At 52.5% G+C, this 22125-nt stretch overlaps 3 protein-coding genes across 9 annotated transcripts; 1 reads left to right on the forward strand and 2 right to left on the reverse strand.

The window, feature by feature from the left end:
* Positions 1-4: 4 nt before the first annotated feature.
* Positions 5-7837, reverse strand: dhx57 (DEAH (Asp-Glu-Ala-Asp/His) box polypeptide 57). Of its 2 annotated transcripts, none has more exons than XM_011613496.2 (23): positions 7761-7837; positions 7097-7355; positions 6761-7015; positions 6493-6690; positions 5541-6427; positions 4834-5012; positions 4627-4748; positions 4347-4542; positions 4157-4281; positions 3930-4063; positions 3793-3847; positions 3476-3687; positions 3196-3312; positions 3023-3119; positions 2566-2940; positions 2194-2470; positions 2022-2117; positions 1862-1945; positions 1645-1782; positions 1485-1559; positions 1280-1414; positions 1011-1211; positions 5-571 (listed from the first exon to the last, which is right to left on the reverse strand). In XM_011613496.2, the coding sequence occupies exons 2-23, from the start codon at positions 7246-7248 to the stop codon at positions 428-430; spliced, it is 4254 nt and encodes a 1417-aa protein (XP_011611798.2). In that variant the 5' UTR covers positions 7249-7355; positions 7761-7837; the 3' UTR covers positions 5-427. The 2 variants fall into 2 exon arrangements, with proteins under 2 accessions (XP_011611798.2, XP_003972990.2); XM_003972941.3 differs by having other exon boundaries at positions 6755-7015.
* Positions 7838-7934: 97 nt separating this feature from the next.
* Positions 7935-9675, forward strand: morn2 (MORN repeat containing 2). Of its 4 annotated transcripts, none has more exons than XM_011613494.2 (7): positions 7935-7950; positions 8456-8519; positions 8597-8608; positions 8677-8727; positions 9086-9192; positions 9298-9434; positions 9510-9675. In XM_011613494.2, exons 2-7 carry the CDS (start codon positions 8513-8515, stop codon positions 9610-9612), a joined length of 417 nt encoding a protein of 138 aa, XP_011611796.2. In that variant the 5' UTR covers positions 7935-7950; positions 8456-8512; the 3' UTR covers positions 9613-9675. The 4 variants fall into 4 exon arrangements, with proteins under 4 accessions (XP_011611796.2, XP_011611797.2, XP_003972989.2 ...); XM_011613495.2 differs by lacking the exon at positions 7935-7950 and adding an exon at positions 8034-8049; XM_003972940.3 differs by lacking the exon at positions 7935-7950 and adding an exon at positions 8146-8277.
* Positions 9676-9936: 261 nt separating this feature from the next.
* strip2 (striatin interacting protein 2) lies at positions 9937-21931 on the reverse strand. 3 transcript variants are annotated; one of them, XM_029825475.1, is made up of 21 exons: positions 21675-21931; positions 20169-20238; positions 19391-19465; positions 17805-17939; positions 17610-17730; positions 17404-17472; positions 17196-17302; positions 17000-17127; positions 16721-16912; positions 16386-16436; positions 14394-14692; positions 14253-14316; positions 14089-14160; positions 13928-14002; positions 13731-13828; positions 13465-13591; positions 12674-12774; positions 12516-12582; positions 12332-12436; positions 12015-12219; positions 9937-11812 (listed from the first exon to the last, which is right to left on the reverse strand). In XM_029825475.1, exons 1-21 carry the CDS (start codon positions 21783-21785, stop codon positions 11562-11564), a joined length of 2523 nt encoding a protein of 840 aa, XP_029681335.1. In that variant the 5' UTR covers positions 21786-21931; the 3' UTR covers positions 9937-11561. The 3 variants fall into 3 exon arrangements, with proteins under 3 accessions (XP_029681335.1, XP_029681336.1, XP_011611793.2); XM_029825476.1 differs by lacking the exon at positions 21675-21931 and adding an exon at positions 20342-20938; XM_011613491.2 differs by lacking the exon at positions 16386-16436.
* Positions 21932-22125: the final 194 nt, after the last annotated feature.

Genomic DNA, 22125 nt, shown 5'->3' on the forward strand with positions numbered 1-22125 from the left:
AAAGAAGACAATAAAAGAAGCAATGTTTATTTTTCCCATCCAGGCGTTTATGTTAAATCTTTGGCAGGTTTTTGTCCGGACTTTAAGAAAAAAATAAAGCCCTTGATTCACTTTGTAAGGACGCTGCTTTGACGTCATTGTGAAGTTCAAATACATTCACGAAGTTGCAAAACATCGCGCGGCGCTCCCAAACATGCACTGCCAATAAATAACCATCAGGAGGTGGCGAGGATTAAAAAAAATCCACTGTGGTCCAGCCAAAAAGACACGCTGCAAACTAAAGCCGCCATCAAATTCATGTACGTACACGCCAGCTGTAAACGCTCATTTCAGAGTTGGCACATTTGCATTTTTCCAGCAAGGCAATTGTCTTTAAAGAGCATCGATAGTTGTCGTGGCAACGGCGCGGCGGAACCCTGGGGGGGGGTTACTGGGTGGAGATGAGGTGGACTATCATGTGGATGATGCGGGAGCCGCGGGGGCAGCTGCAGAGGTCCATGCTGGGGCTCCTGATTTTGTCCTCCAGCAGCTGGTCCAGCTCCCAGCGCAGCATTTTCACCAGCTCGGCCACCTGGAAAAAACCAAAAAAAAAAAGCATCTTTTCACTTTAGAATTGCAACTTTATCGTCTTCTCTTTCTACTTCTTTAACCTTCATGTATCCTGGTCTTTGCTTAGTTGGCTAAAAGTACTAAAAGTGTCTTTTGCACCTCGTAATTTGGAATTATTATGGGTAGTGGGGATGTCAGGCGCTGTCAGGAATTCCTGGGCAACAGTTGTGCGGCAGACACGGAAAAAGAGCCGTGATTGATGTTTTATGTGACAGATGAGTGACTACATCCAGTTTTTTTTTTCCCTTTTTTACTTCGAGGCTCATAAACACACTTTAGGTCATATTAAAAGGACTTTACGGCTCGTAACTTTTAACAACCCAGATCCGAGACATATTTTATTAGGCATCGAGCTCATAAAGCGCGCTCGCGTGTCGGGTCGTCCATTAAGTATCACCGACCTGGTGAGAAGAAGCACCAAACTGGATCCACCCGTCGTCCAGAGAGATGACAAACTCTCCCCTGTGCAGCTCCATGTTGACCTGCCCGCCTCCGAGCAGCACCAGCGGGTACACCGACACCATGCTGCAGTCCCTGATGAAGACGCGGCTCGTTTTCACCTTCTCGTGGTAAACCAGGTACGGGCTGTTGTAGTGGCGAACCTGCGGCACACAGAAGGGTCACGGGCCCCGTTCGCGTCACACTCTGGGCCCGGCGTGTTATTTCTCACCGTGTAGTTGACGGAGGAAGGGTGCACGTGGACGCAGCCGTCGTTTTTGGTCACGAAGCGGAGCTCGTTGGCCTTGGGGTGCATCTTCATCGCTCCTTTGCTCGTCATCTTGTAATTCTCCTGAGGAGCTCGGACCTGAGGCCCAAAAAGTCAAAGTGAAGCCGAGCGGAGCCGCAAGAGACTTCAAGGGTGGATCGATACCCACCTGGACCACGTTGGGATAAAGGGCAGCGCACAACATGGCCGACATCAACCGGATGTTGTCGGAATTCAAGTTGGCCTGAAAGGCACAAAGACACACGGTGTAGTTATAAACCATCATGTATTGAAAGAAACTAGAAAGAAAGCCATGAAATGTGCGTCACCTCGGGGCCTGTGGCCTCCAGAACACCATCAGAGCCTTTGGAGCCCAAGCGCTCTATGACCCTGGCCCTCAGTCCCTCTTTGATGAAGCCGATGTCCGACAACAGCTCAGCAAACTGCCTCTTCAGACTGGCGATCTCCTGCAACGCGGCGAGAAAAAACCCCTTGAAGCTGATTTTTCAAGCAAGGTCACAGAAATTTGCCGGATTAACGGCTGACCTGCAATCCTCGCCATGACAGGAAGTTCTCCCTGCAGTAGCGGAAGCCTGCCTGGTAGCCGTTCCTCGCAGCGCTGCACCATCCCTGCAACAGAGAGCCATCCCATCGTTCCCATCAGCTTTTAAACATTGTCTCTCCCACATTCTTATCCAATCGGCACCTTGTAGGCCTGCAACAGGGCTAGGTGGTCGCTGTTAGCCAAGGCGAAGGCTAGCTTCTTCTCATTGGCTTCTTCCCGCTTGTCCCACGGAGACACCTGGAAACAGACGCGGGAGGGGTTGGGTTTTATAGACCAGACGTCTTTCACAGGGCTGGAACAACTCGTCCCTTACAAAGGGTGATTTGAAGGCCAGGCTGGCAGCGATGGTGAGCGCCGGGTCCAGGCAGCGGAAGATGGCGCCGAACAGCATGAGTTTGCCGATGCGCACGTCGACCGGCAGGCAGGCCAGGTGGTAGCCCAGCGGGGTCAACTTCTCATCGGCGGTCAGAGCTCCCAGGTCCTGCAGGCGCTGCTCGGCTGCGTCCAAGCTTTCGGTAGCCGGGGGCTCGATGAGCCGGGAGAAGACCGACTCCAGCATCTGCTCGGAGAACACGTCCAGAATCTTGATCCTAAGAGGGAAGAGGAGGAAAATGATGACTCTGGTCTAATCCCCCGACACGAAACTCAACTAGGTCTCCAGGGAGATGAAGTCAGATGGAAGCACCTGAGACAGAGTTGCTCCAGAGGAACTCTCTGGATCTCCGGCAGCTGCTGCTCTGCCAGGTGGTGCTGGAAGCAGTGGCTGGTGAAGAGGTGGAAGCAGACCCCCGAGGCCACGCGACCCGCTCGACCTTTCCTCTGCAGCGCGTTGGCCCGAGAGACCCACGTGTCCTCCAGGCTCTCCATGCTTTTGGTGGCATCGTACCTTTTCTCCTTCATCTTGCCCGAGTCGATAACGTAAACGACGTCGTCAATAGTTACGGAGGTCTCTGCGATGTTGGTGGAGATGATAATTTTGGTGACGCCTTCCGGTGGACAGCTGAACACCGCCTGTTGCTCCTCGTTAGACAAGGTGGAGTGTAGCGGGTACACCGCACACCTACAAGAGCGGGACAGGGTCAGGATCTGCACTGCTAATACGTCCACTTTGCTAGGAAGTTCTGGCAGGAAGCATTCGTGACCTTTTGCTGCCTCTGTTATTGAACATCCTGTTGGACATGAGCTGCTCATACAGCATCTTGATCTCAGCCAGGCCCGGCAGAAACACCAGAACCGCACCTGGATGGAGAAACCACGGAGCTGAACCAGCTTCCACACTGACACAAAGAGCGCAAAGGATCTGCTGGGTTTTTACCGGGGGGGTAGTCGTGCTTTCCATCTACAATCCACTCCAGCAGGTTCTCCACCAGGTCCATGTTGATCTTGTCCAGGTCCATCGCAGCAATGGTCTTCAGCACCGACTTCTTGGTGTCTGCAGCGGCAGAATTCATCCTTTTTTACAAAGCCACTGAAGACGTGTCTGAGAGCGCTCGACATGAAGCAGTAACCCTCCGAGGCAGCAGGGGGCAGTAATCCGATTACACCCATTCAACTGGAGCCAAGGGGGTCTGAAGCAGCTCGGTTTGTGAACTCACCTTTGTATCGGAGTGTGAGCTCCTGCAGGCTGAGCTGCTTGTCTGGAATAGAGTCTTTCACAAAGTCTTTATTACAGAAAGACATGAAGTTCCACAAGTCATCGCCTAAATCCTCCACCACTTCCCGGGCGCCTGTGGTTCCTCTCCCACTGGTGGAAGACACAGCCGGTTTCCCTGAGCGCATGTATGGGCTGCCGTCCTCCAAGACATAGCTGCAAAAAGAGTAGAAACGACCGTGTTCAACTTTTATTTTTCACAGGACAAATTGACCCAAGCACTTCCTGGTCTGAAGGGGGGTGGGGGGGGGTCACACTAACTTGGTCTTTGCAATGGCATCTTCAAGAAAAAACTGGTCAACCGGGAAAGTTCGGCCTGAAACGAGAGGAGCCCGTCCACGTGAGGAGAGACCCGGGGTTGGACGTGCGAAACGGCTGCACCGGTGAGGGCAACTGACCTGGTATGTGGATGCTGGGGCAGTTGTAAAAATAGTCGGAGAAGAGGTGGGCGTTAAGTGTGGCGCTCATCAGAATGATCTTCAGGTCGCTCCGCTGCACAACCAGGTCTTTTAAGACCAACAGCAAGAAGTCGCTGAGGGAGGAGAGACGAGAGCAGGGTTGAAACAGAGAGTTCCAAATGTCTTCAGTGGACACTGGGTCGCCTCAGGGTCATCAGGGTCATCACCTCTCCTCTGTTCGTTCGTGCACCTCATCCACAATGACGTGCGTCACGCCGCCGAGCTCCGCGTCGCCCTCCAGCCTCCTCAGCAACACCCCTGTGGTGCAGTACAGAAGCCTGGTGGCGGGGCTCTGAAAACACACATATCCCTCAGAGCGATGGCTACATTTAAGGCGTTCCTCAAAGGCGGCCATACCCTGACGCTCTCCAGGCGGATCTGGTAGCCCACCGAGTTCCCCAGCTGCTCGGCGCGCTCTTGCGCCACCCTCTGGGCCACGGAAATGGCAGAAATGCGGCGCGGCTGAGTGCAGATGATGTTGGCCACCTGCCCGGCGGGACCCTTCAAGGAAGCATCCAGGATGAACTGAGGGATCTGGGTGGTTTTACCACACCTGGAGCAAAATAAACAATCCACTCTTCACTATGATGTAAATGTATCAAAATGTCCCCCTCATACTGGGGAAGATGTGACCCACCCAGTCATCCCAGTGACCACCAGGACCTGGCTCTGCTCCAGCACACGGAGGATGTTCTCACTCTCTTGCCATGCTGGTAGTTTCCTCCTCTGCTCCAACATGGATGTGAACCGTCTAGATGACTGGACACGAGGGGGGGGCAGAGCACAAACATTAAACCACACACACACTGACGACTTGTTTATCCCCTCTGACACGTTGATTCACCATTTTCCTCTGGAACTCTCTGCACAGCTTGCCGCTCTCCTTCAGATGGTTGTCCAGCTTCAGTTTGAGCTTGTGGGCCGTCTTCTTCCTCAGGTTGACGTAGCTCTCGCTCTCCACGGGGACGGCCTGGTCTTCATCTTCCTCCTCCCTCTCATCCAGCTCCTCTGCCTCTGCTGTCTCTGTAGGGTTGAAGCCAGATTTACAGTTGCAGCACAGCTCTACTTTTTACCATTTTTTGGATTCATTGGATAAGATAATGCGATTTTTTTGGGGGTGGGGGGTGTCAAACTTTCCTGCAGAGATGAAGTTACCTGATTTTCTAACTCTAACTTTCTAACCTGGGCTGCTAACATCCAGAAACGTCTATTTGTTAAAATCTAGATCCTCCATCCAGGAGTGCCACGATCCAGTCCTCGAGGGCCAAAGTCCACCCGTGTTTTCTGTCCCACCAGGTAGATGATTCCACCTGGGATCCTACTTTTCCATTGGGAAGCACTTTTTTTCCCTGGTAGGACAGAAATCCCAGCTGGATCCTTGAGGACTGGAGTTCAACCCAGCTGGGGGATCTTCTTTATCAGCTTCACTTTATTCCTCTTTAGCTACAAAACCCCAGGAGCTGTATTAGAAACTGTAACTGAAAAGGTTTTCTGGGGGGGGGGGGTCCATCTCCCGGGGGCTCAAAGAGATCCGGCTTCTGTTTAACTCACCATTGGTGGCTCTGTTGTTATTCGATGTCACCGTTTTCCTGCTGGTTGTGCGATTCCCACGGCTGCTGCTCCTGCTTTCCTCAGGGCCGTTGCTCCTCGCACTCTTGCCCTTTGCGATTCCAGGAGACGGCAGAGGAGCCGCCAAAACCGGCGGCGGCGTGCTGAACTTGTGATGTCCGACTGCCAGCAGCTCTCGCATCACCGCCTCATCCTCGCATAGGCTGATCAGAGTGTACACGACAGGCTCGCTGCTCTCTGCTGCAGCCAGAGCTTCCCCGAACAACCTCTCGCTCACGCTGAGCCTCGCCGCGGCCCCGACGGACTCGTCGGTGGTGCTGAAAGCTACGATGGGGGTCTCGAATGGATAACGGTTTCCTTTTGGGAAACGGATCTCCAGTTCATACTCGGGAGGGGAGTAGCTGCTGAAGCCCGGCTGGCTCGGGCCTTTCGGGTCAGGGGGTGCGGCTCCGGGCGTCTCTTTGGTGGGGAGCTGGTGTTTAAACTTGCATTTGTCCCCGAACCGACAGCCTTTCCCTTTCATGTAGAACTGGCACACCTTCTGAGTCTTCGCGCTGCGGTTCCTAGCTCCCCCACTCTGCCCGACAACGCTGCCCGGGAGGAAGAGGAGGTCCAGCGTTACCGTCCAGACAGCGTTGGCGATGCGCTCGCTGAAGCGCTCTCCGTAAATGGCAGCCAGGGCCAGAGCCTCTTCCTGCCTGTGGGTCAGACACTCATCCATGGGAACCTCTTTAAGGCCTCGGGGGCAGACTGCCTTCTGACCGTACCGCTCGCAGAAAACCTGCAGGAGGAGATGTTCCAGAGTGGTTCCAAATTCCCCTCCGCCAGCCTCTAGCGCCTGTTTGCTGCGCTCCCGATCGAAGCCGTATCTGCGAGAGATGAAATTTTCAATTTCCTTTTCATATAATCACTAAAAAGTGAGTCTGCGCATCACCTGCAGAGTTTCCCGATAGCAAACAGAGAGACGACGGGTGCGGGAGCGGGTCTTTCTCCATCAGACTCGTAGAGCTGATACGCTGGGCTGTCTTCTCCCTCGTCAGGCTCATCCTTAGTGGCCCAAAACTGACCTTCATCCCGGTGGTCGAGCTCGTCAAACTCCTCTTCTCCAGCCGAACAATCCGAGTCAGACACGCTGGGACGGACGGGAGAATGAGCTTGTCTGATGTGCAGCAGGAGACCAAATACAGGCCACTCACCCGTACGTTTCATCATATTCCTGCGACTGCAGATCGCGCAGCAGCTCCTTGAGTTGCTCCTGGTTCTCGTTAGTCATGAATATCTTCTGTAAGGGCCCGGAGCTCGATTCTGACCGAATGCCATCGTCCTGCTTTTTCCACAATCTGGTGCTGGCCAAGGACCTCGGGAGAGCCTTGGAGCCGCCTTTGCCATCCCTGTCTCGATCTCTGCCACGTCCTCGACCCTGACCCTTAGAGCCGCCACCGCGTCCTTTACCAGGTCTAAGGGGAGAACCAGAAATCCGGTCAGGAAAAGGACCAAAGGTAAAGCAGGAAATCAGAGATTTGATCACTGGGAATCACCTGCTGGATTTAGCGGGTCCAAAATCGAGGCTGAAATCATCGCCATCGTCCCAGCCGCCGAGTCCTCCTTTGCGACCCCCTCCACCTCCTCTGGGCTTGTTAAATCTGCCCCCTCCTCTGTTTGGCTTCCCACCTCTTTTCCTGGCACTCATGTCTCTGTGAAAGACACTTTCACTCTTCGGCGGTCGAGAAGTGAAGACTGAAAGGGACCAGAGACGCACCCACCTCCCGTTACCGTCCTCTCATGGCAGCAAACAAACTGTTGGAAGATGCGCAGATTTAATAGATCTGCAACCCGGAAATGCGAGACAGAGCAGAGAGAGCCGCTGTTTGTGCTAACCGGGGATCTTCTGTACACACGCACTGCAGCGCGGAGTCACGCACAGCTGCGGGGGATGCGGGGGATGTGCTCATGTGTGAGGAAGGAGATGGTGGCTGACAATCTGCGCTGGTGGCTGCGATTACGCAACCAAACCGGGCTTGTAAACAACCCGCAATGCCCAACTACCCGTGGGCATTTAAGTCAACACCCCGGGTGATTACAGATAAAGAAGAGCTCTTGAAATTACACAGAACAGCGAGGCATCAGCTAGCTGGATAGTACATGAAGATACCTGTTGGAATTGTTAACAGTTTATTGATATTTAGTAGTTGTTCTACCCACCGGCAACCTCCTGTTTCTTTCGTCCGAGTGGAGTTCAAAGTTTTTCTTCCGGTATCCGGTACGTCACGTTTTTATTATCCAATCAGAGTAAGCCTATCATCCACGATAGGCTGACTGGAGGAAGTGTTCTTCGTTTTGATTGGACGATAAAGAATATCACCCCACCCCCCAAATGGAACTTAAATGTACTGTAAGTCTGCTTGTTTAACATACCTTAAACGTGGGGCAGGGACTGAATTGTATTTATAAGATTTAGAATGGATCGACACATCAATAGAGTCTTAAAATGGTAAATGTGAAACTATATAGAGTCTATTAGTTAGTTAATTGTCAGTTAATTGTTATTTGCGATATAGAGAGCAGTTGTGCCACGGCTAAAAAATGAGCGTTTACCACGGCCAGTCGTCATGGTTTGCTTCAATAAATCAAAGTTCTTTTGATCCGCTGTGATTCTTTGATCTTTAGCCTCGTTTGGAGAAACCAGCACCCTTTTCAAAATTTAATACCCAAATCCAAGGTAAATTCCTCTAAATTACAAACACCAATTTAGTCAATCACGAGCCATTTCTTTTCGGGTATGTACGTTTCAAAGCCGTTGCCATGGTAACCCCAGCTGGCGTCAGCCACACAGACGTTCGTTGAGACATACTTTGTCAACCACCTCGATATTTTGCACATATATGCTTGTTTTGCAGACATCAGGACCTGCTGGTTTAAGGCTCCTATTTTTTAATTAGCGAAGATTATCCAGGATGTCTGGTGAGGCGTTTGTGTGCGTGGGATTTCTGAAAGTTTGAGTGTTCTATCCGCCCTGATTCTGTGGTTTTCACTTCCAGATCAGGTGAAAGGTGAGTTTTCAGAGTCCAGGTCAACATTGGACTATAACCAGCTGACGTGGTTACATCTGCATTCACAGGGGAAGAAGTCACATTGAGCTCCTTCGCTTTCCCAAATGGTGACAAATATGGTAATAAGACGAGCAAATAGTCAGTTTTAGCGTGTCTCTTTAGTACCAATTACCAAAATATACCCATGTCTGTGTACTATTGATCAGTATTTTTAATTTACATATCAAATAGTGATTTTATATCCTTCCATATCTCAACATTTTGTCTAATACTGAAGATACCTATATGTTATCTTCAAATATTGGTTTAACTCAGGATTTTGACTTGCTGTCCAAGAGACATTAGCAAACCCGTTTAAACATTTTGACGCAGGAGTCCTTGTCTTAGCAATATTCATGATAAATACCTGCAAATACTGTTTTTATCGTATTAAAGAATGGACTTTATGAACCTCTGCCACGTTTCCCACCCCCACAGAGGGAGAGTGCATCAAATCTGCGTCTGGGGGGTTGATGAGGAGCGGCACTGGCAAACACACCTCAGCAGATGGAGCCATGTACACTGGAAAGTGGCGTAAAGATAAAGTACGTATTTACCATTAGCGTGTACTTCATTACGCGTTTGGTCCCCGTGGTCGTGTTTCTGTCCTGTCATCGCTCATGCACGTGCCCTCGCTGTGTCCTCCACAGATGTGTGGCAGAGGCACCCTGCGGTTCCCCTCCGGAGCTCATTATAAAGGTGAGTTCAGGGACAACATGTTCCACGGCACTGGCACGTACACCTTCCCGGACGGATCCATTTACACAGGTCAATTTAACCAAAACAGGTAAAAAATAAGCGTTTCATTCAGTTTTTATTTCATGCCAGTGTGGACGTTTGATGCCATTCCTGGTGTTTGCAGGTTGGAGGGCAACGGTGTGTTCACTGACGCTCGGGGACTGGTGTGGAAGGGCAAGTTTCAGGGTAACACAGCACCGGGCCTGAAACTGCTGAACAGTGTTTAGGAAAAACCCGCGCTGAACTCAGCCGACGCGGCAGCGTTAAACAATAAAAATCCAATCCAAGGACATGTTTGCTGCCGTTATTTAACCATTTTCACAGGTCAATGTACGGATACGGATTTTCCCACTTGGTAGTTCAGGTCAGATCTCTGGGCTTCGACCCACCACCAGGGGACAGAGGGGGCGCATACGCACGTGCCCGTCCACACCAGCTGTGGCCCAAACTGCTGGAACATTGGCCCGAGGAGCTGCGTGATGCGGCCGGTCAGTTTGACCTTTAGCGTGCGTTCTGGTGTGCGTGTGTGCACGAAGGAAAACATCCCAAACGCCATGGTTCCATATGGTTTAATGAGCACGATGCCTCTCGGCATCTGGAATTGCACAGCCCCCCTGAAGGACGTCGGCGCCGAGATGTTTATCTCGACTTCACAGAGACGCAATTAAAAAAAACCCATGAGCTGTTGTGACATCGACACCACGCTGACCACGCGTGTGGCGGGAACGGGAGCCGCGCCTGCGGCCACGCTACGGTTCCCGGGTAGGAAATAGCGGCTTTATTGCGAACCCTCGGCTGCGAACAAAAGACTTTAACTTTGTGTGTGAAGGCAGCGACGATGAAACAGAAAGTGGCACGCCGATTTGGCACGATACAAACCACGAATAACCTCTTGCTAATTAAAATTCAAAGCGGTGAGTGACAACCAGATGCTATTTTCATACACGACGGTGAGGTTAGGTGAGCTAGACGAGCGGCAAGGAAGCATTTAAAATCTCTTCAATATATATATATAATGTCTCCATAAACCTGAGTTTCTATAAGTATACAATTCAATAATTATATATTTCACCTTCCCGGGGGAGAACGGTAAACAGTTAACACTGAGGCCTTGAGGATACACGTACACTTAGAGTGGTGCTGGGAAACAGAAGCAGCTTTGAACAGGTCAAAGCAGAAGGACGGATCATGCATTTGCACAAACTGACTGACTGAGGATGGTTCTAAATTCGGGCTCAACTGGGGTGGGGGTGGGGGTGGGGGGGGGGGGGCAGAAGGCCTGTCCGCGCTGTTTATTTCTGTGCTTTCAGCCTTAGGCGACGTACAAATAAATCCACATTCTTGTGCAACAGCTGTGGTCTTCCATGCAGGGACGGCAGGGTTTGCTCAACCTGGGAGCTGTGTTGATTGATGGGTTTCGTGTTCTGAGAGGATCCCTGCTCAGATTCTGATCACGTTTGGGCCCGGAACGCTGTCGAACTCTAATCGACTCGCTGCTGCCCCCTGACGGCAGGGGGAAGTACATCAGGGATTTACAGACGCGTCAGTGAGGATCTATTAGGTTAATATCGTAGTTATCTACAAAAAAAGAACACTGAGGACGTGGTTTCTTCCAGAAGGGGCTAATCCTGCCCAGATTTTCTGTCATATTTCCATCTGTGCCTCATCTATCATTCCTTGCAACACAATTTTTTACGCTAAAAACCAACACGCTCGCAGCTGGTATGTTTTAAGTTAATATGCGTTTCCTGGAAATGGACCCTGCGGCCCTTTTCTTTTTGTTTTCACTAGAAAATGTTTTACAAAAAAAGGATAAAATCACCACCGATCAAAGACCCGAACTGTTGTGGGTGTTTTTTGTTTGTCTTTCAATAAAGACGCTCGTGAAATCCAAAAAAGTTCACTGATAATTAGAAAAAAAAGTCACTGAGGACTCTAAAAAGCACCATTATTTCAAAAAGGACCGTTAAATTGGAAAAAAAAATGACCTTGCAGTGTAACAAAAGGGAGTGGGGGGGGTCGGTCCAGCAGTCCTCTGCTACAGCGGAGCCTTGTTGGCGCCTTCTATGCTGCCTCTTCACATTTTAGCATCTCTTGGTGTGAATTTCTTACCCGTCCATATCATCATATCCCTGCATCATCCGTGAAGAACCCTCCCCAGGCCCCCGCGGAGCCGTCACGGCCCCTGCAGGAGCCCCTCCCACTGGATGGGCTGGGAGAAGACCTCCCGCTCCAGCCACATCTCGTAGCTGTAGTGGAAGTCCTCGGGCAGCTCCACCCGCTGGCCCAGCACGCTCTGCAGGCAGTTGTCCACCGGCGCAAAGTCGCCGTTCCTGTTCTTGTCGTAGCGGCGGCTGTTGAACCTCTCGATGTTCTCCCGGAGGGCGCACTCCTCCGCCTGGAAGTCCCAGGGACGCGCGTCGATGTCTGGGGCCGAAAGAGGACATCCATTAATATCAGGGGCCGCTTAATCGTGCACATTTCCTCTCATTTCTTCCCCTTTTTTGACATCATTATGGCCTCACAGGTGGATTACTTGTTCCCCCTGGAGGGCTCGAGACCCTGAAAGGTCTCTGGCGTTACCGTGGAAACAGCATGAAGGGAGGTGGAGCACCGTGCAGCTCCTTACCGTTGCCGTAAGCCCAGTCATCGTTGAGCCGGTGGCGGACCTTCTGGTAGATGGCCGACATGGTCTTCATGTTGCTCTTCCTCCACTGGCGGCCCAGGTACTTGGTCTGGATCTTGAGCAGCTTCAGAACGTAGAGCTGCATCATGGCCTGCTTGACCTTCAGCGCTCTCTTCAGAATTGGGGCGGACTTAAAAACCACAAGCATCTGGACAAAGAAAGCGCGAACCCGAGAACATCTGAGAAGGTGTCATACGAGTCCCCAGGGGGAGACTTTCATCGCTCCGATTTGCCACCGGGAGGCTCGGGGGACCCCTCACCATGGTCCGGGAGTGCTTCCACTTGGTCAGCTTGTTTAACACCCTCAGCAGATTGATACAAGAAAACAGGTTCCTCCAGCAGAACTGGTTGTTGTCGCCTGCTTCCTACAAAAACACGCAGGTATGAATGACAGCTGAAATCCCCGGCGCCTCCTCGGTCGCCTAGGCGACAGGTTTGTCTCACCAGGCTCTCGGCCGTCAGCTCAGGCATCTCGTGGACGGCACAGTGGGGGAAGTCCAACACGCATATGCTGTTGAAGACACACAGATGCTGGGTGAGACACCCCCCCCGCCTGGTCACCTGATCAATCAATGACGATCTGAGAGGAAGTGGCCCTCTACCTGTTCTTGGCGCTGATGTAGGACATGATGTTCTGGTTGAAGAACTTGAGGATGAGCGGGATGCAGTTGGCGAACACCAGGTGCTGAGAGACGATCTCAAACTGTTGGGGGGTGGGGGGGGCAGAAAGGTCAGGGGATGGAGGCGCTCTCGGCTGCAATTCTGTCTCTGAGGGATTTGCTTGATGAGATTAAGGACGTTCCTGATAGAAACGTGTCTTAAAACACAATGGTGGCAGGAAATGAATCCTGTATCTGATAATCCTGCGACCGGGATGAGTTTTCAGGCTTTGGAAAAGGCTGCAAGGCAGAAATAATATAATATTCTGCTCCTGATACCTGATCTCATACTTAAATTAATCTGCTTTGCTTGTGTAGATATCTTTTTTTCCTCTGGTCACTTCCTAAAGTAGTGATCTCCCCTTTCACCCGCAAATGTGGTCTCAAATGTTGACAGCAGGGGGCGCCAACACGACACCACCGCCAACAACCCAAAGAAAACCTTCCCCACCAATTTCCCCAAATGGATGGACAATTAAAGCATATTATGCGCGCTTAATGTGGTAATTTATTAAAAAGGAGCAAAGTTTAGGCCAGAATTTCTGTATCTATTGTGTGGTTCTGATGCAGGAGAACATCAGAACGTCCAAAGGTGGATACTGGGGAGGACTGAAGGGAGATAAAAAGAAGTGCAGCACGAAGAATAAGATGATTCTTGTAAGCAGGAAGTCGGGGAGGATGAGATAAGAGTGTGTGTGAGTGTGTGTGTGCGCGCGCGCGTGTGTGTGTGTAACCTGATAAATGTGGTTCAGTTTGAAGTGCTTGAGCAGCAGCAGCAGCAGAGCCGAGATGGCCTTGACAATGATTTCCTTGTGGCGATTCACATCGATTCCCAGCTTCATACTTTGAAGCACCGTGATACTGGCCCCACACACACACACACACACACACACACACACACACACACACACACACACACACACACACACAGTCAGGTTTACTAAGTAGTGCTGCCAGCGTTCCGCTGCGCCATGAAAAGCTCCGTCAGAAAGATTCTTACGGCATCTCCTCTGGCAGCACGTCGGCCAGGATGTTAATGGAGTCCGTCTTGGCCTTGGAGGTCGGCGCCGCAGCCAGCAGCAGCTTCAGGAGGGCGATCTGACACAGACGAAACACGAGACGTCACCAAAAACAAACAAAAAAAGCCTTTGACATCATCACTAAAAACGGGAGGAGGGTTTTTCCCGAGCCGCTCACCACAAACTGGGAGAGGTTGGGAAGCATTCCCAGATAAAGCGTCTCCGCTGGAGTGTCCTCCACCTCCTCCTCCCCCTGCGCCAGTTCCCCAAAACACGACACGAGTCAGGTCAACGCAGGTATTTCTGACATTAATGTTCCGCGAGGCTGTCGTGACTGACCAGGGTCAGAGGACACTGCTGCAGCTCCTCCTCTCGCTTCATCTGGACCTCAGCGATGGAGACGTATTTGTGCTGCGGTGGACAAAAACACCAGCGCGTCACACACATTTCCCACGGACAGATGTCCGATAACCCCCCCCCCCCACACACACACACACACACACCTGTTTCAGGGTCTTCACACTCTCGTGGATGGGCCTGGGCAGCCCCACCAGGGTCTCTACATCGCTACAAAAAGGGAGACATCATGAAAGAGGGGACAGAAACAGGAAGTGGACGGCGTTCCGTCTCGTTCGGGCACCCACCTCCCCAAAGTGAAGCCGATGAACTTGTTCCTGCTGGTCTCCAGGAAGTGCTCGATGTCTTTTTCCCTGACTTTGGGGGCCCAGGGGAGCCCTTTAGGGAAGCTGATCCTTTCGGTGGGGGGCCTGAGCGGAGGCGGCGGCGGCGGAGGCTGGATGATGACGTCCCGGTCCAAAGGGTCCACCTCGCCCTCGATGCCGCTGTCCGCGTCCTCGCCGTCCTCCTCCTCGTCCCTGGCGTCGTCGTTCTTGAAAGGGTCCCGCTCGTTGTACGTGTCCAGGCTGTCCTGCTTCACCAGCGGCTAAGAGGAGCGAGAGGAAAGACGGGGGTCACATGACCTTTAACCACCCTGGAGAATCGTACTGAAGCGGTAACCATGGAGATGCAAAGGTATATAAGACTGTTGTGCTACTAATATATAGCAAAAAGTTCACATTCTTCATTGAAAAAATGCCTCACTTCATACGTAAAAGGTATATTACACAACTTACATTTTAAAAATTAATTTAGAATTTTTTGAAAAAACAATTATAAATATATTCCTTTACTGATATTTGTCCATAAAATCCTCAAGCGAGACTTTTAACCTAGACTACATTTAAACAAAAGGCAAAATAAAGGTGGAGTGATTACTGTCCAGGATAATTAAGCACAATTATGAGAGATTAACTCTGCGGCAGTTTTGGAATCACAACACTCGGGAAAAATCAACTAGATTTCTTTCAAAATACACGATTTCAAGGCCAATTTCAAGATCTTTCACCTTTTTATACACAACCATCACGTTCTAACAGAAGTTCAGTTCAGCCATCTGAAATGATCTTAATGTGTGTGTGTGTGTGTGTGTGTGTGTGTGTGTGTGTGTGTGGTGGGGGGACCCTGTTTATCATCATTCCAAGTGGGATCCACTCACATGCAAGGCAAACAACTTCAACAGCAGGCGGGGTCTGTGCACTTACCGCACACACGTTAATACCAGTTATCCTGTACAAACAAGCCCAGTTTAGTTCACACACACACACACACACACACACACACCCACACACACACACACACACCCACACACACACGACTCCGACTCTCTAATGAAAGAGTGCAAGCGTGAGTTATGAGTCAGTCCATCATGGTGCGCCAGTGATCGTACTAATGCTGGACCAGGTGAGCAGCGTCCCGGGTGTATGGTGGCGGGGGTGGGGGCAGGGGGGGTGCGTAGTGAGCCATTCCCTATGAAGAAGCCATTCATCTCAGCTAATGCTGCTCTATCGGCGTGAGTGGGAAGCTGCCTTTCAGTGGCGTCCACCTAAGGGATGCACTGAAGTCCAAACAGGAGGGATGAGCTGAAGCGTTGGCGACTGCCTCCGCTCAGCTCCCGATGGACGCATTCCAGCCACGGCGACCCCCCCATGTCCGGGGTCAGCGGTGGTCTCTGCAGCCAAACCTGTCAGCGAATGTGATGGAACTACAGCTACTACAAAAGCCTGACGCGAACGGCCTTGACGGGACAGCCGCCGCCACCGATGTCAACAGCCAGCAAGTCAGCCCGGCCTTTAAACCCCGCCCCTTTTGTAGCAGGCAGTGGAGGGGTGGGGGGGTGTTAGAGTTTGATGTGGTGAGAGATGGGCGGTCTGCAGAAAGAAGTAGAAATGTAAGAAAGAGGAGGAGAGGAGGCCTTGAGATGTTGATAACGGCGGGAATTTGAAAAGGTGACGTCAACATTGGGGGGTGTCCAAGGATGACAAGATCCCGGTGGAAGTGTGAGATTTGATTTAAATGAAACAGCACTTTGGATGACGTCTGCCTTCAGACGGCGCTAATCTGTGCATTCTCTTGTGTTTTCACACTCTATGCTAAGCTAAGCTAACGACCAAATGGCCTCAGATGGACGGGGGACGAAAAAGAGGGAAGAGAAGTGGCGGTTAATGGGTGTGAGGAGCGCTAGTGGGATGCAGAAGGAAAGTGCAGAAGGGGAAAGGAGGGAATTGGTGGGTAAAGACCTGCTTCTTGGGAAAGGGACTGTCTCCGTCCAAGCTATCAACAAAGGCACTCTGTGGGGACACAAGGAAGAGCGGCAATGAGAAACAAGAGAGAGAGAGAGAGAGAGGACGAGAATTCAGCGTCAACATCCCTGGACCCGCCCAGGACCAGCGGTGTTGGCGCCGAGGAGCCGAGTTAGACAACAGGTTACAGGTGGAGCCGTTAAACAGCGACGCGTCCGGGGGGGGTGGGGGGGTGGGGGGTGTTGTTAGTGCCGCGCTGGCGTCCACGAGCCGCCCAACGACGCGCGGCGCCACGCTGTTAAGCAAAGGTTAGGAGGTGGGAGGAGTCGTACCCTGCGGCTGCGGCGGCCTCGTTTCTGCTGCTGCTGCTGCTGCTCGATGAGCTCCATGGCCGTGGCGGGGGGGGAGGCCGCCCGCATGGCCCTCACCACCCTGATGCTGTCCTCCGGGAGCGGCGGCAGGTCCAGCTGCTCGCGGCGTCGCACCTTCATCTCCTGGAGCTCCTCGAACCCCCCCAGGGTGAACTGAGGTGGAAAGATTACACGTCAGAGGAAGCTACGGGGGGAGGGGGAGGGGTGGCCCTACTGTCGCCACGGTAACCGGGGCCGCACCAGCGTGGTCTTCCAGAGCAACAGCAGCACTTTCTTCATGGGGAAGTGGGGGGCGTTCATGCTGCAGAACTTGGTCACCATGGTGAAGAGGAGCAGGGCGAAGGGCTCGCCGTTGTACAGAGGCGACGCTGAGGGTCAAAGGTCAAATTAGGGCACCGCTTCCTAGGAGCAAGTTGGCACAGACGGCGGCACGCACCCAGCTCGTTCCTGAACGCTTCCCTGGCGGCTTTCCACTCCGGCCCGTCGTCCTCGGTCCGAACCCGGATGGTCTCCACCATCAGGTACATGATGCTCAGCAACACCCTGCAACAACAGCAGAACTGTAGATTAACAATGGAGGCGAAGGAAAGGGGGCGTGGTTTAAAGTGTGAGGCCGGGTGCGTTGGCCAGGGACGGTTGGAGACCTGAGCTCGGTGCTGTCGGCGAGAGAGATGGCGGGTTTCCTCACGGCGCTGCTGCACGCCTGGTTGTTGCTGCAGGGGGGGGGGGGGACGAGAAAACGGAAAGGCGGCGTTTGAAAAAGGGTCCGTGGCGAATAAAGACAGTTTACCCCCCCCTCCCGAAAACTAAAAAGCTGCTGCTGGGACTCATAAATCATTCAAGCGCTCACTCGATCTCCATGCTGAGCAGCTCCAGCAGCGCGGTGAAGATCCCCATGTCGTAGAGCAGAAAGACGTTGTGTCTGGACCAGCGGAGGACGTCCGCCTCGCTGTCGCACTCGTCAAACGCCCCTGGGTGGGGCGGAGGGGAGACGTTAAGCACGCGGTGGGCGTCCGCGCTCGGCCGCGCTCGTTCGCTCACGCACCTTGGGCCAGATAGAGGATGGCCCGGGACACCTTTAGCCTCTTGTCTCTGTCCGTCACCTCCAGCGCGTCCAGCAGTCTCATCACGTAGGCCCTCTGCTCCTCCGCCGGCAGCTCGATCCACCTCCGGCTCCGGGCTTGGGGGGGGGGGGAGAACAGAGGCAGATCGTGTAAAGCTAGAAATAAATGGCTTTTGGAGACAGTGCTATAAAGGCTTAGCCAAATGCTAAAGCTAGGCTACTTGCTTCCTCAGTTACTGGATCAGAGACCACATAAAAGTGGGGATTGAGGACAAGGACATCAGTTGCCCTGACGTCTCGATGGAGGGGGGCTTTTTTTGCTCTCTCACACACAATGAGGGTGATGCTAAGAGGCAGCTATCTCTGTGAAACAGCAGCCACAGGAGCCCTCGTGTAATCCCACCACTCGTTTCCACTCAGCCTTGAAAAGGAGGGAGCGGATGGAGGGGACACTCGTGCTGCTCCCGCCTGTCTAAGACTCTCAGTTCAGCTACTCAGAGCAAGAGGCATTTTTAAACTCGTCTTTTCACTGTTTCCGGGGGAAACTCGGTTCTTTGAGGAGCTGTTTTTTTTACAAAGGAAAGCTTTGATGTTTCCCCTCAGAGGTTTGACCGTAACTGGACTGAGGATCCAGCATTTAGTTTTGTTTTCTTTAGAAGAGTGAAGAAATCAAAGGACTGGTTGATAATCACGTCTGGGAGAAAGATTTCGGAACGATTTCAGGATTTCGAACTGCTGCTTTGGATACAACATCACTTCCTGTCTTTGGTTCACTTCCTGTCTTTGGTTCACTTCCTGTTTTTGGTTCACTTCCTGTCTTTGGTTCACTTCCTGTTATGGTACACTTCCTGTCTTTGGTACACTTCCTGTCTTTGGTTCACTTCCTGTCTTTGGTTCACTTCCTGTTTTTGGTTCACTTCCTGTCTTTGGTTCACTTCCTGTTTTTGGTTCACTTCCTGTCTTTGCTTCACTTGCAAATGAACGGAGAAACAACGTTTTCAGGCGGACCAGAGTTCAGATGAGCCCTCCCCAAACTGAGCAGTGTATCCGTGGAAACCAACTCTGGTCCGTTTAAAAAGGACCAAACAGCTCTGGTGGGAATAATTCTTTTCACAACCAAAGAACCACTTTGACGTTAAGACTCCTCAAACTCCCTCTTTGACTCCGTCCCACCTTCACAATAAACCTCATCCTGGACTTTGATTAAATCGAGGTTAAATAAGAAGAAAAAAGCGACTTTTATCTAAGTACGACTGTTGTTCCTCAACAAGCAGAGAGACGCCGGTGTTGACTGCTGCTGCTCAGTCGTCCCGATTAAGTGGTGCGTGCGGGCGTTGCCAGGTCAACCTTGGCCTTCGTGCTTCCTGACGGTGTTATCGAGCTAATGTGAGCGAGGCCACGCTGGGATGCACAAACCAACAGCCTGTCCTGACCGTCAGCAGCTGGGGGAGCCGCCGAGGGCTCCGCGATACCCAGCAGGGGGGCGGGTTCAGTGTTTGGTGCGACACTCGGGAGCAGATCTGCGACACACATTTGAGCCGACGTCTCACACGCAGACAGGACGGTACCGTGGCTCCGGAAGTCCTCTTCAAAGTAGTCTCTGTTGAGGGCGAACTCTGGCTCCTCCGTGTAGCTGTAGAGCTCTGTGGGCGACAAAGAACGACCGGATCGAAGCTGAAACGATCCGAAATGGTCAAAACCCAGACTGGATAGAAGTGTTGGATTGATCTCGATTAGGGGGAGTCCAGATCCATTCCACAAGACCCGCGATCCAGCCGGGATTTCGGTCCAAAAGGTAGACAAGCTTTCCTCGGAGAGACAGAAAACCCGGCTGGATCGTGGCCCTGGAGGACTGGATCTGGACACCCCTGGTCTTTAGAGAATTCTTCAAATAAACAGATAAAATGTCATATAAATGTGTCTGGACGACTTTAATTATAGTGTAATCACGTTCCCCGTTTCATCGAATGGGTCAGGGGTTATTAATGCGTTATTACAGCTCTTACCCCCCCCCCATCCCCCCATCCTCAAACCAGCGGCTGCTGTCAGTCAGTGTTTGCCGGTGTGACTAACGCTCCCGGCTCCTCTCGTGTTTGTCTCCTTTCACTCGTCTCCATGATTCATGGCTGAGGAGGAGGGAGCGGGCGAAATGACGCGCTGCAGCTGGGATCCTGTCGCCAAGAGTGGGAAGACCGGGAAGCAGCGAGGCCGCCTGCAGCCCGTGAGGCGAGGCCGCTGGCGGGGGAGGAGCCAACACCTGCTAGGTAGGAGCTAATATCGTAACAACACAGCGGGGATGTTCGCAAACACCCCTGGAGGTTCCACGTTTTTGCCCGTCAGACGTACCTGAAAGCTCCGCCGTCAGCGTGTCCGTGTCTCCGTACTCGAACTCCAGGTTGGGCGACTCCATGGAGCTCTGTCGGGAATGGCAAACGCACAAGTGAGTGACACCCGACGCTGGCGGCAGATGTCCCGACTCCCATGCGTAAAGCAAACAGCACAAACACACGCGCTCACACCTAGCGCTAATCCGGAGCGGCCGCACGCCGCCCACGCCTTCACTTCAGGGAACTTCTGCAATATGGTGTGTGTTTGAGATCCCACCGAACCGGTTCACCGTGGGTGAAGGCACAAATAGGAAGAGGTCCCCTGGCTAAAGCGACTCCAGAACCCGTCCTGTGACAGTTGGACGTGTCAAGTCCTGTTAAACGGGCCCCAGGCCAACCAGCACTCCGGGTCCAACCGCTCCGCCTGCCATGATCATGAACGACTCCTGACAAAGACCCAAAGGAGGCGGCACGAAACACCCGCGGGGCCGAGGTAGCGGCATCAGGAAGCGATTCTGGAGGGTCCAGCAGAACTGGAGGATAAGAAAAGGGGGGGGTGCTAATTCCCATCAGCAACATCAGCTTCCCATTAAAGCCCCCTGAGACACCAGTTAACCCTGATGTCACTGGGGCCCCCCAGCGTCCGAGCACGTCGTCATGATTTAACATGGTTCCGTGCATCAGCGCCACGTGTGTGGGTTTATTTCATGAAGATTTCAGCCGGTAAACAAAACAGCACTTTGAAGAAATCAATAAACTCAATAAGACACCCCCCGACCCACCATCGCAGCTGAGAGCTGGCCCTCATCCGTGCTCCCACACACTCGCTGGGCACGGTGTCAAGGCAGGACACCCCCCCCCCCACACACATATGCCGCAGAGAAGCCTGCTCCACCACAGCACCAACCGGGTCCAGTTTCCTTACACGAACCAGCAGCTATGTCCATTGATGGGAGGGGATGTCAACATCCAGGCCCCCCCCCCCCCCCCCCAAACCCTGTTAGAGATGCTCCAATTTCCATAAAACGACTCAATGCACTCATACAAAAAAACCATATTGTTGGTGTCAGGCCTGGGGGGGTAACGCTTCCAAAAACCCATTTTCTCCTTATTCCTCATGAAGGGGTGAATTGTGGCTCCATGACAGAGCAGAGAGGTCTTACTGGTTAAACTGGACCAGGGAACCAGGTCCAATCAAACGGTGTGATCAACAATCCGAGGCTGTCATATCAAACCAGTCCGCCCCAGTGACCGCCAGCCCTTCCTGGTGGTGCTTTCTGTCGGCGAGGTGGTCGCGTTCTCTCTCAGATTACGGTGTTATTTATAGGAGCCGGTGGCCAAAATAACACCTGGCGTCTGCTTGCAGGCACGTCTGTCTGCACACATGCACGCGTTTAAAGCCACGGCTGCAAGTGACTGCATGGAAATGATATTCAGCTGCTCTGAAAGCTCCCCAGCAACAACACACACATACACACACACATCGTTCCGATACTAGAATGTGACACATGCGCCGCTTTTTTACCTCCGACTCCTTCTGCTGATCCTTGAACGCATCTTTGCCCTTGGGTCTGAGCCTGTCGCCGTTGTCGTTGAGGTTGTTAATGATGGGCACCTCCATGTCCTCCGCCTGCATCTTTCCCTTCTCATGCGGCTCGCCTCACCTTCTCCGCGGGTAACGCATACCGGGTGTTACAGCACAGCACCAGGAGGAGCACCGGCTCCGGAGGACAACACCAAACTCGACCCCTCCTCCTCCTCCTGCCGCCGCTCCTGTCGCCGCTTTGCTCCGCTCGTCCGTTCGATTCGTTGTCACCGCACGCCCCCGGAAGGCGGGGTTAAAGAGTCATGTCTGCGGGGATCCGATTAATTCCAGTCAAAGGTCACCCAAGTGCAGCTTGTGGGTCGAGAAGAACTCGGGGGGAAATCCCTGGAATTCGTTGGATCAAAGGAATCAAATTTTGAGGAAACTCGGA

The sequence above is a fragment of the Takifugu rubripes genome, chromosome 18, assembly GCF_901000725.2.
Source record: "Takifugu rubripes chromosome 18, fTakRub1.2, whole genome shotgun sequence".
In the NCBI taxonomy this organism is placed as follows: domain Eukaryota; kingdom Metazoa; phylum Chordata; class Actinopteri; order Tetraodontiformes; family Tetraodontidae; genus Takifugu; species Takifugu rubripes.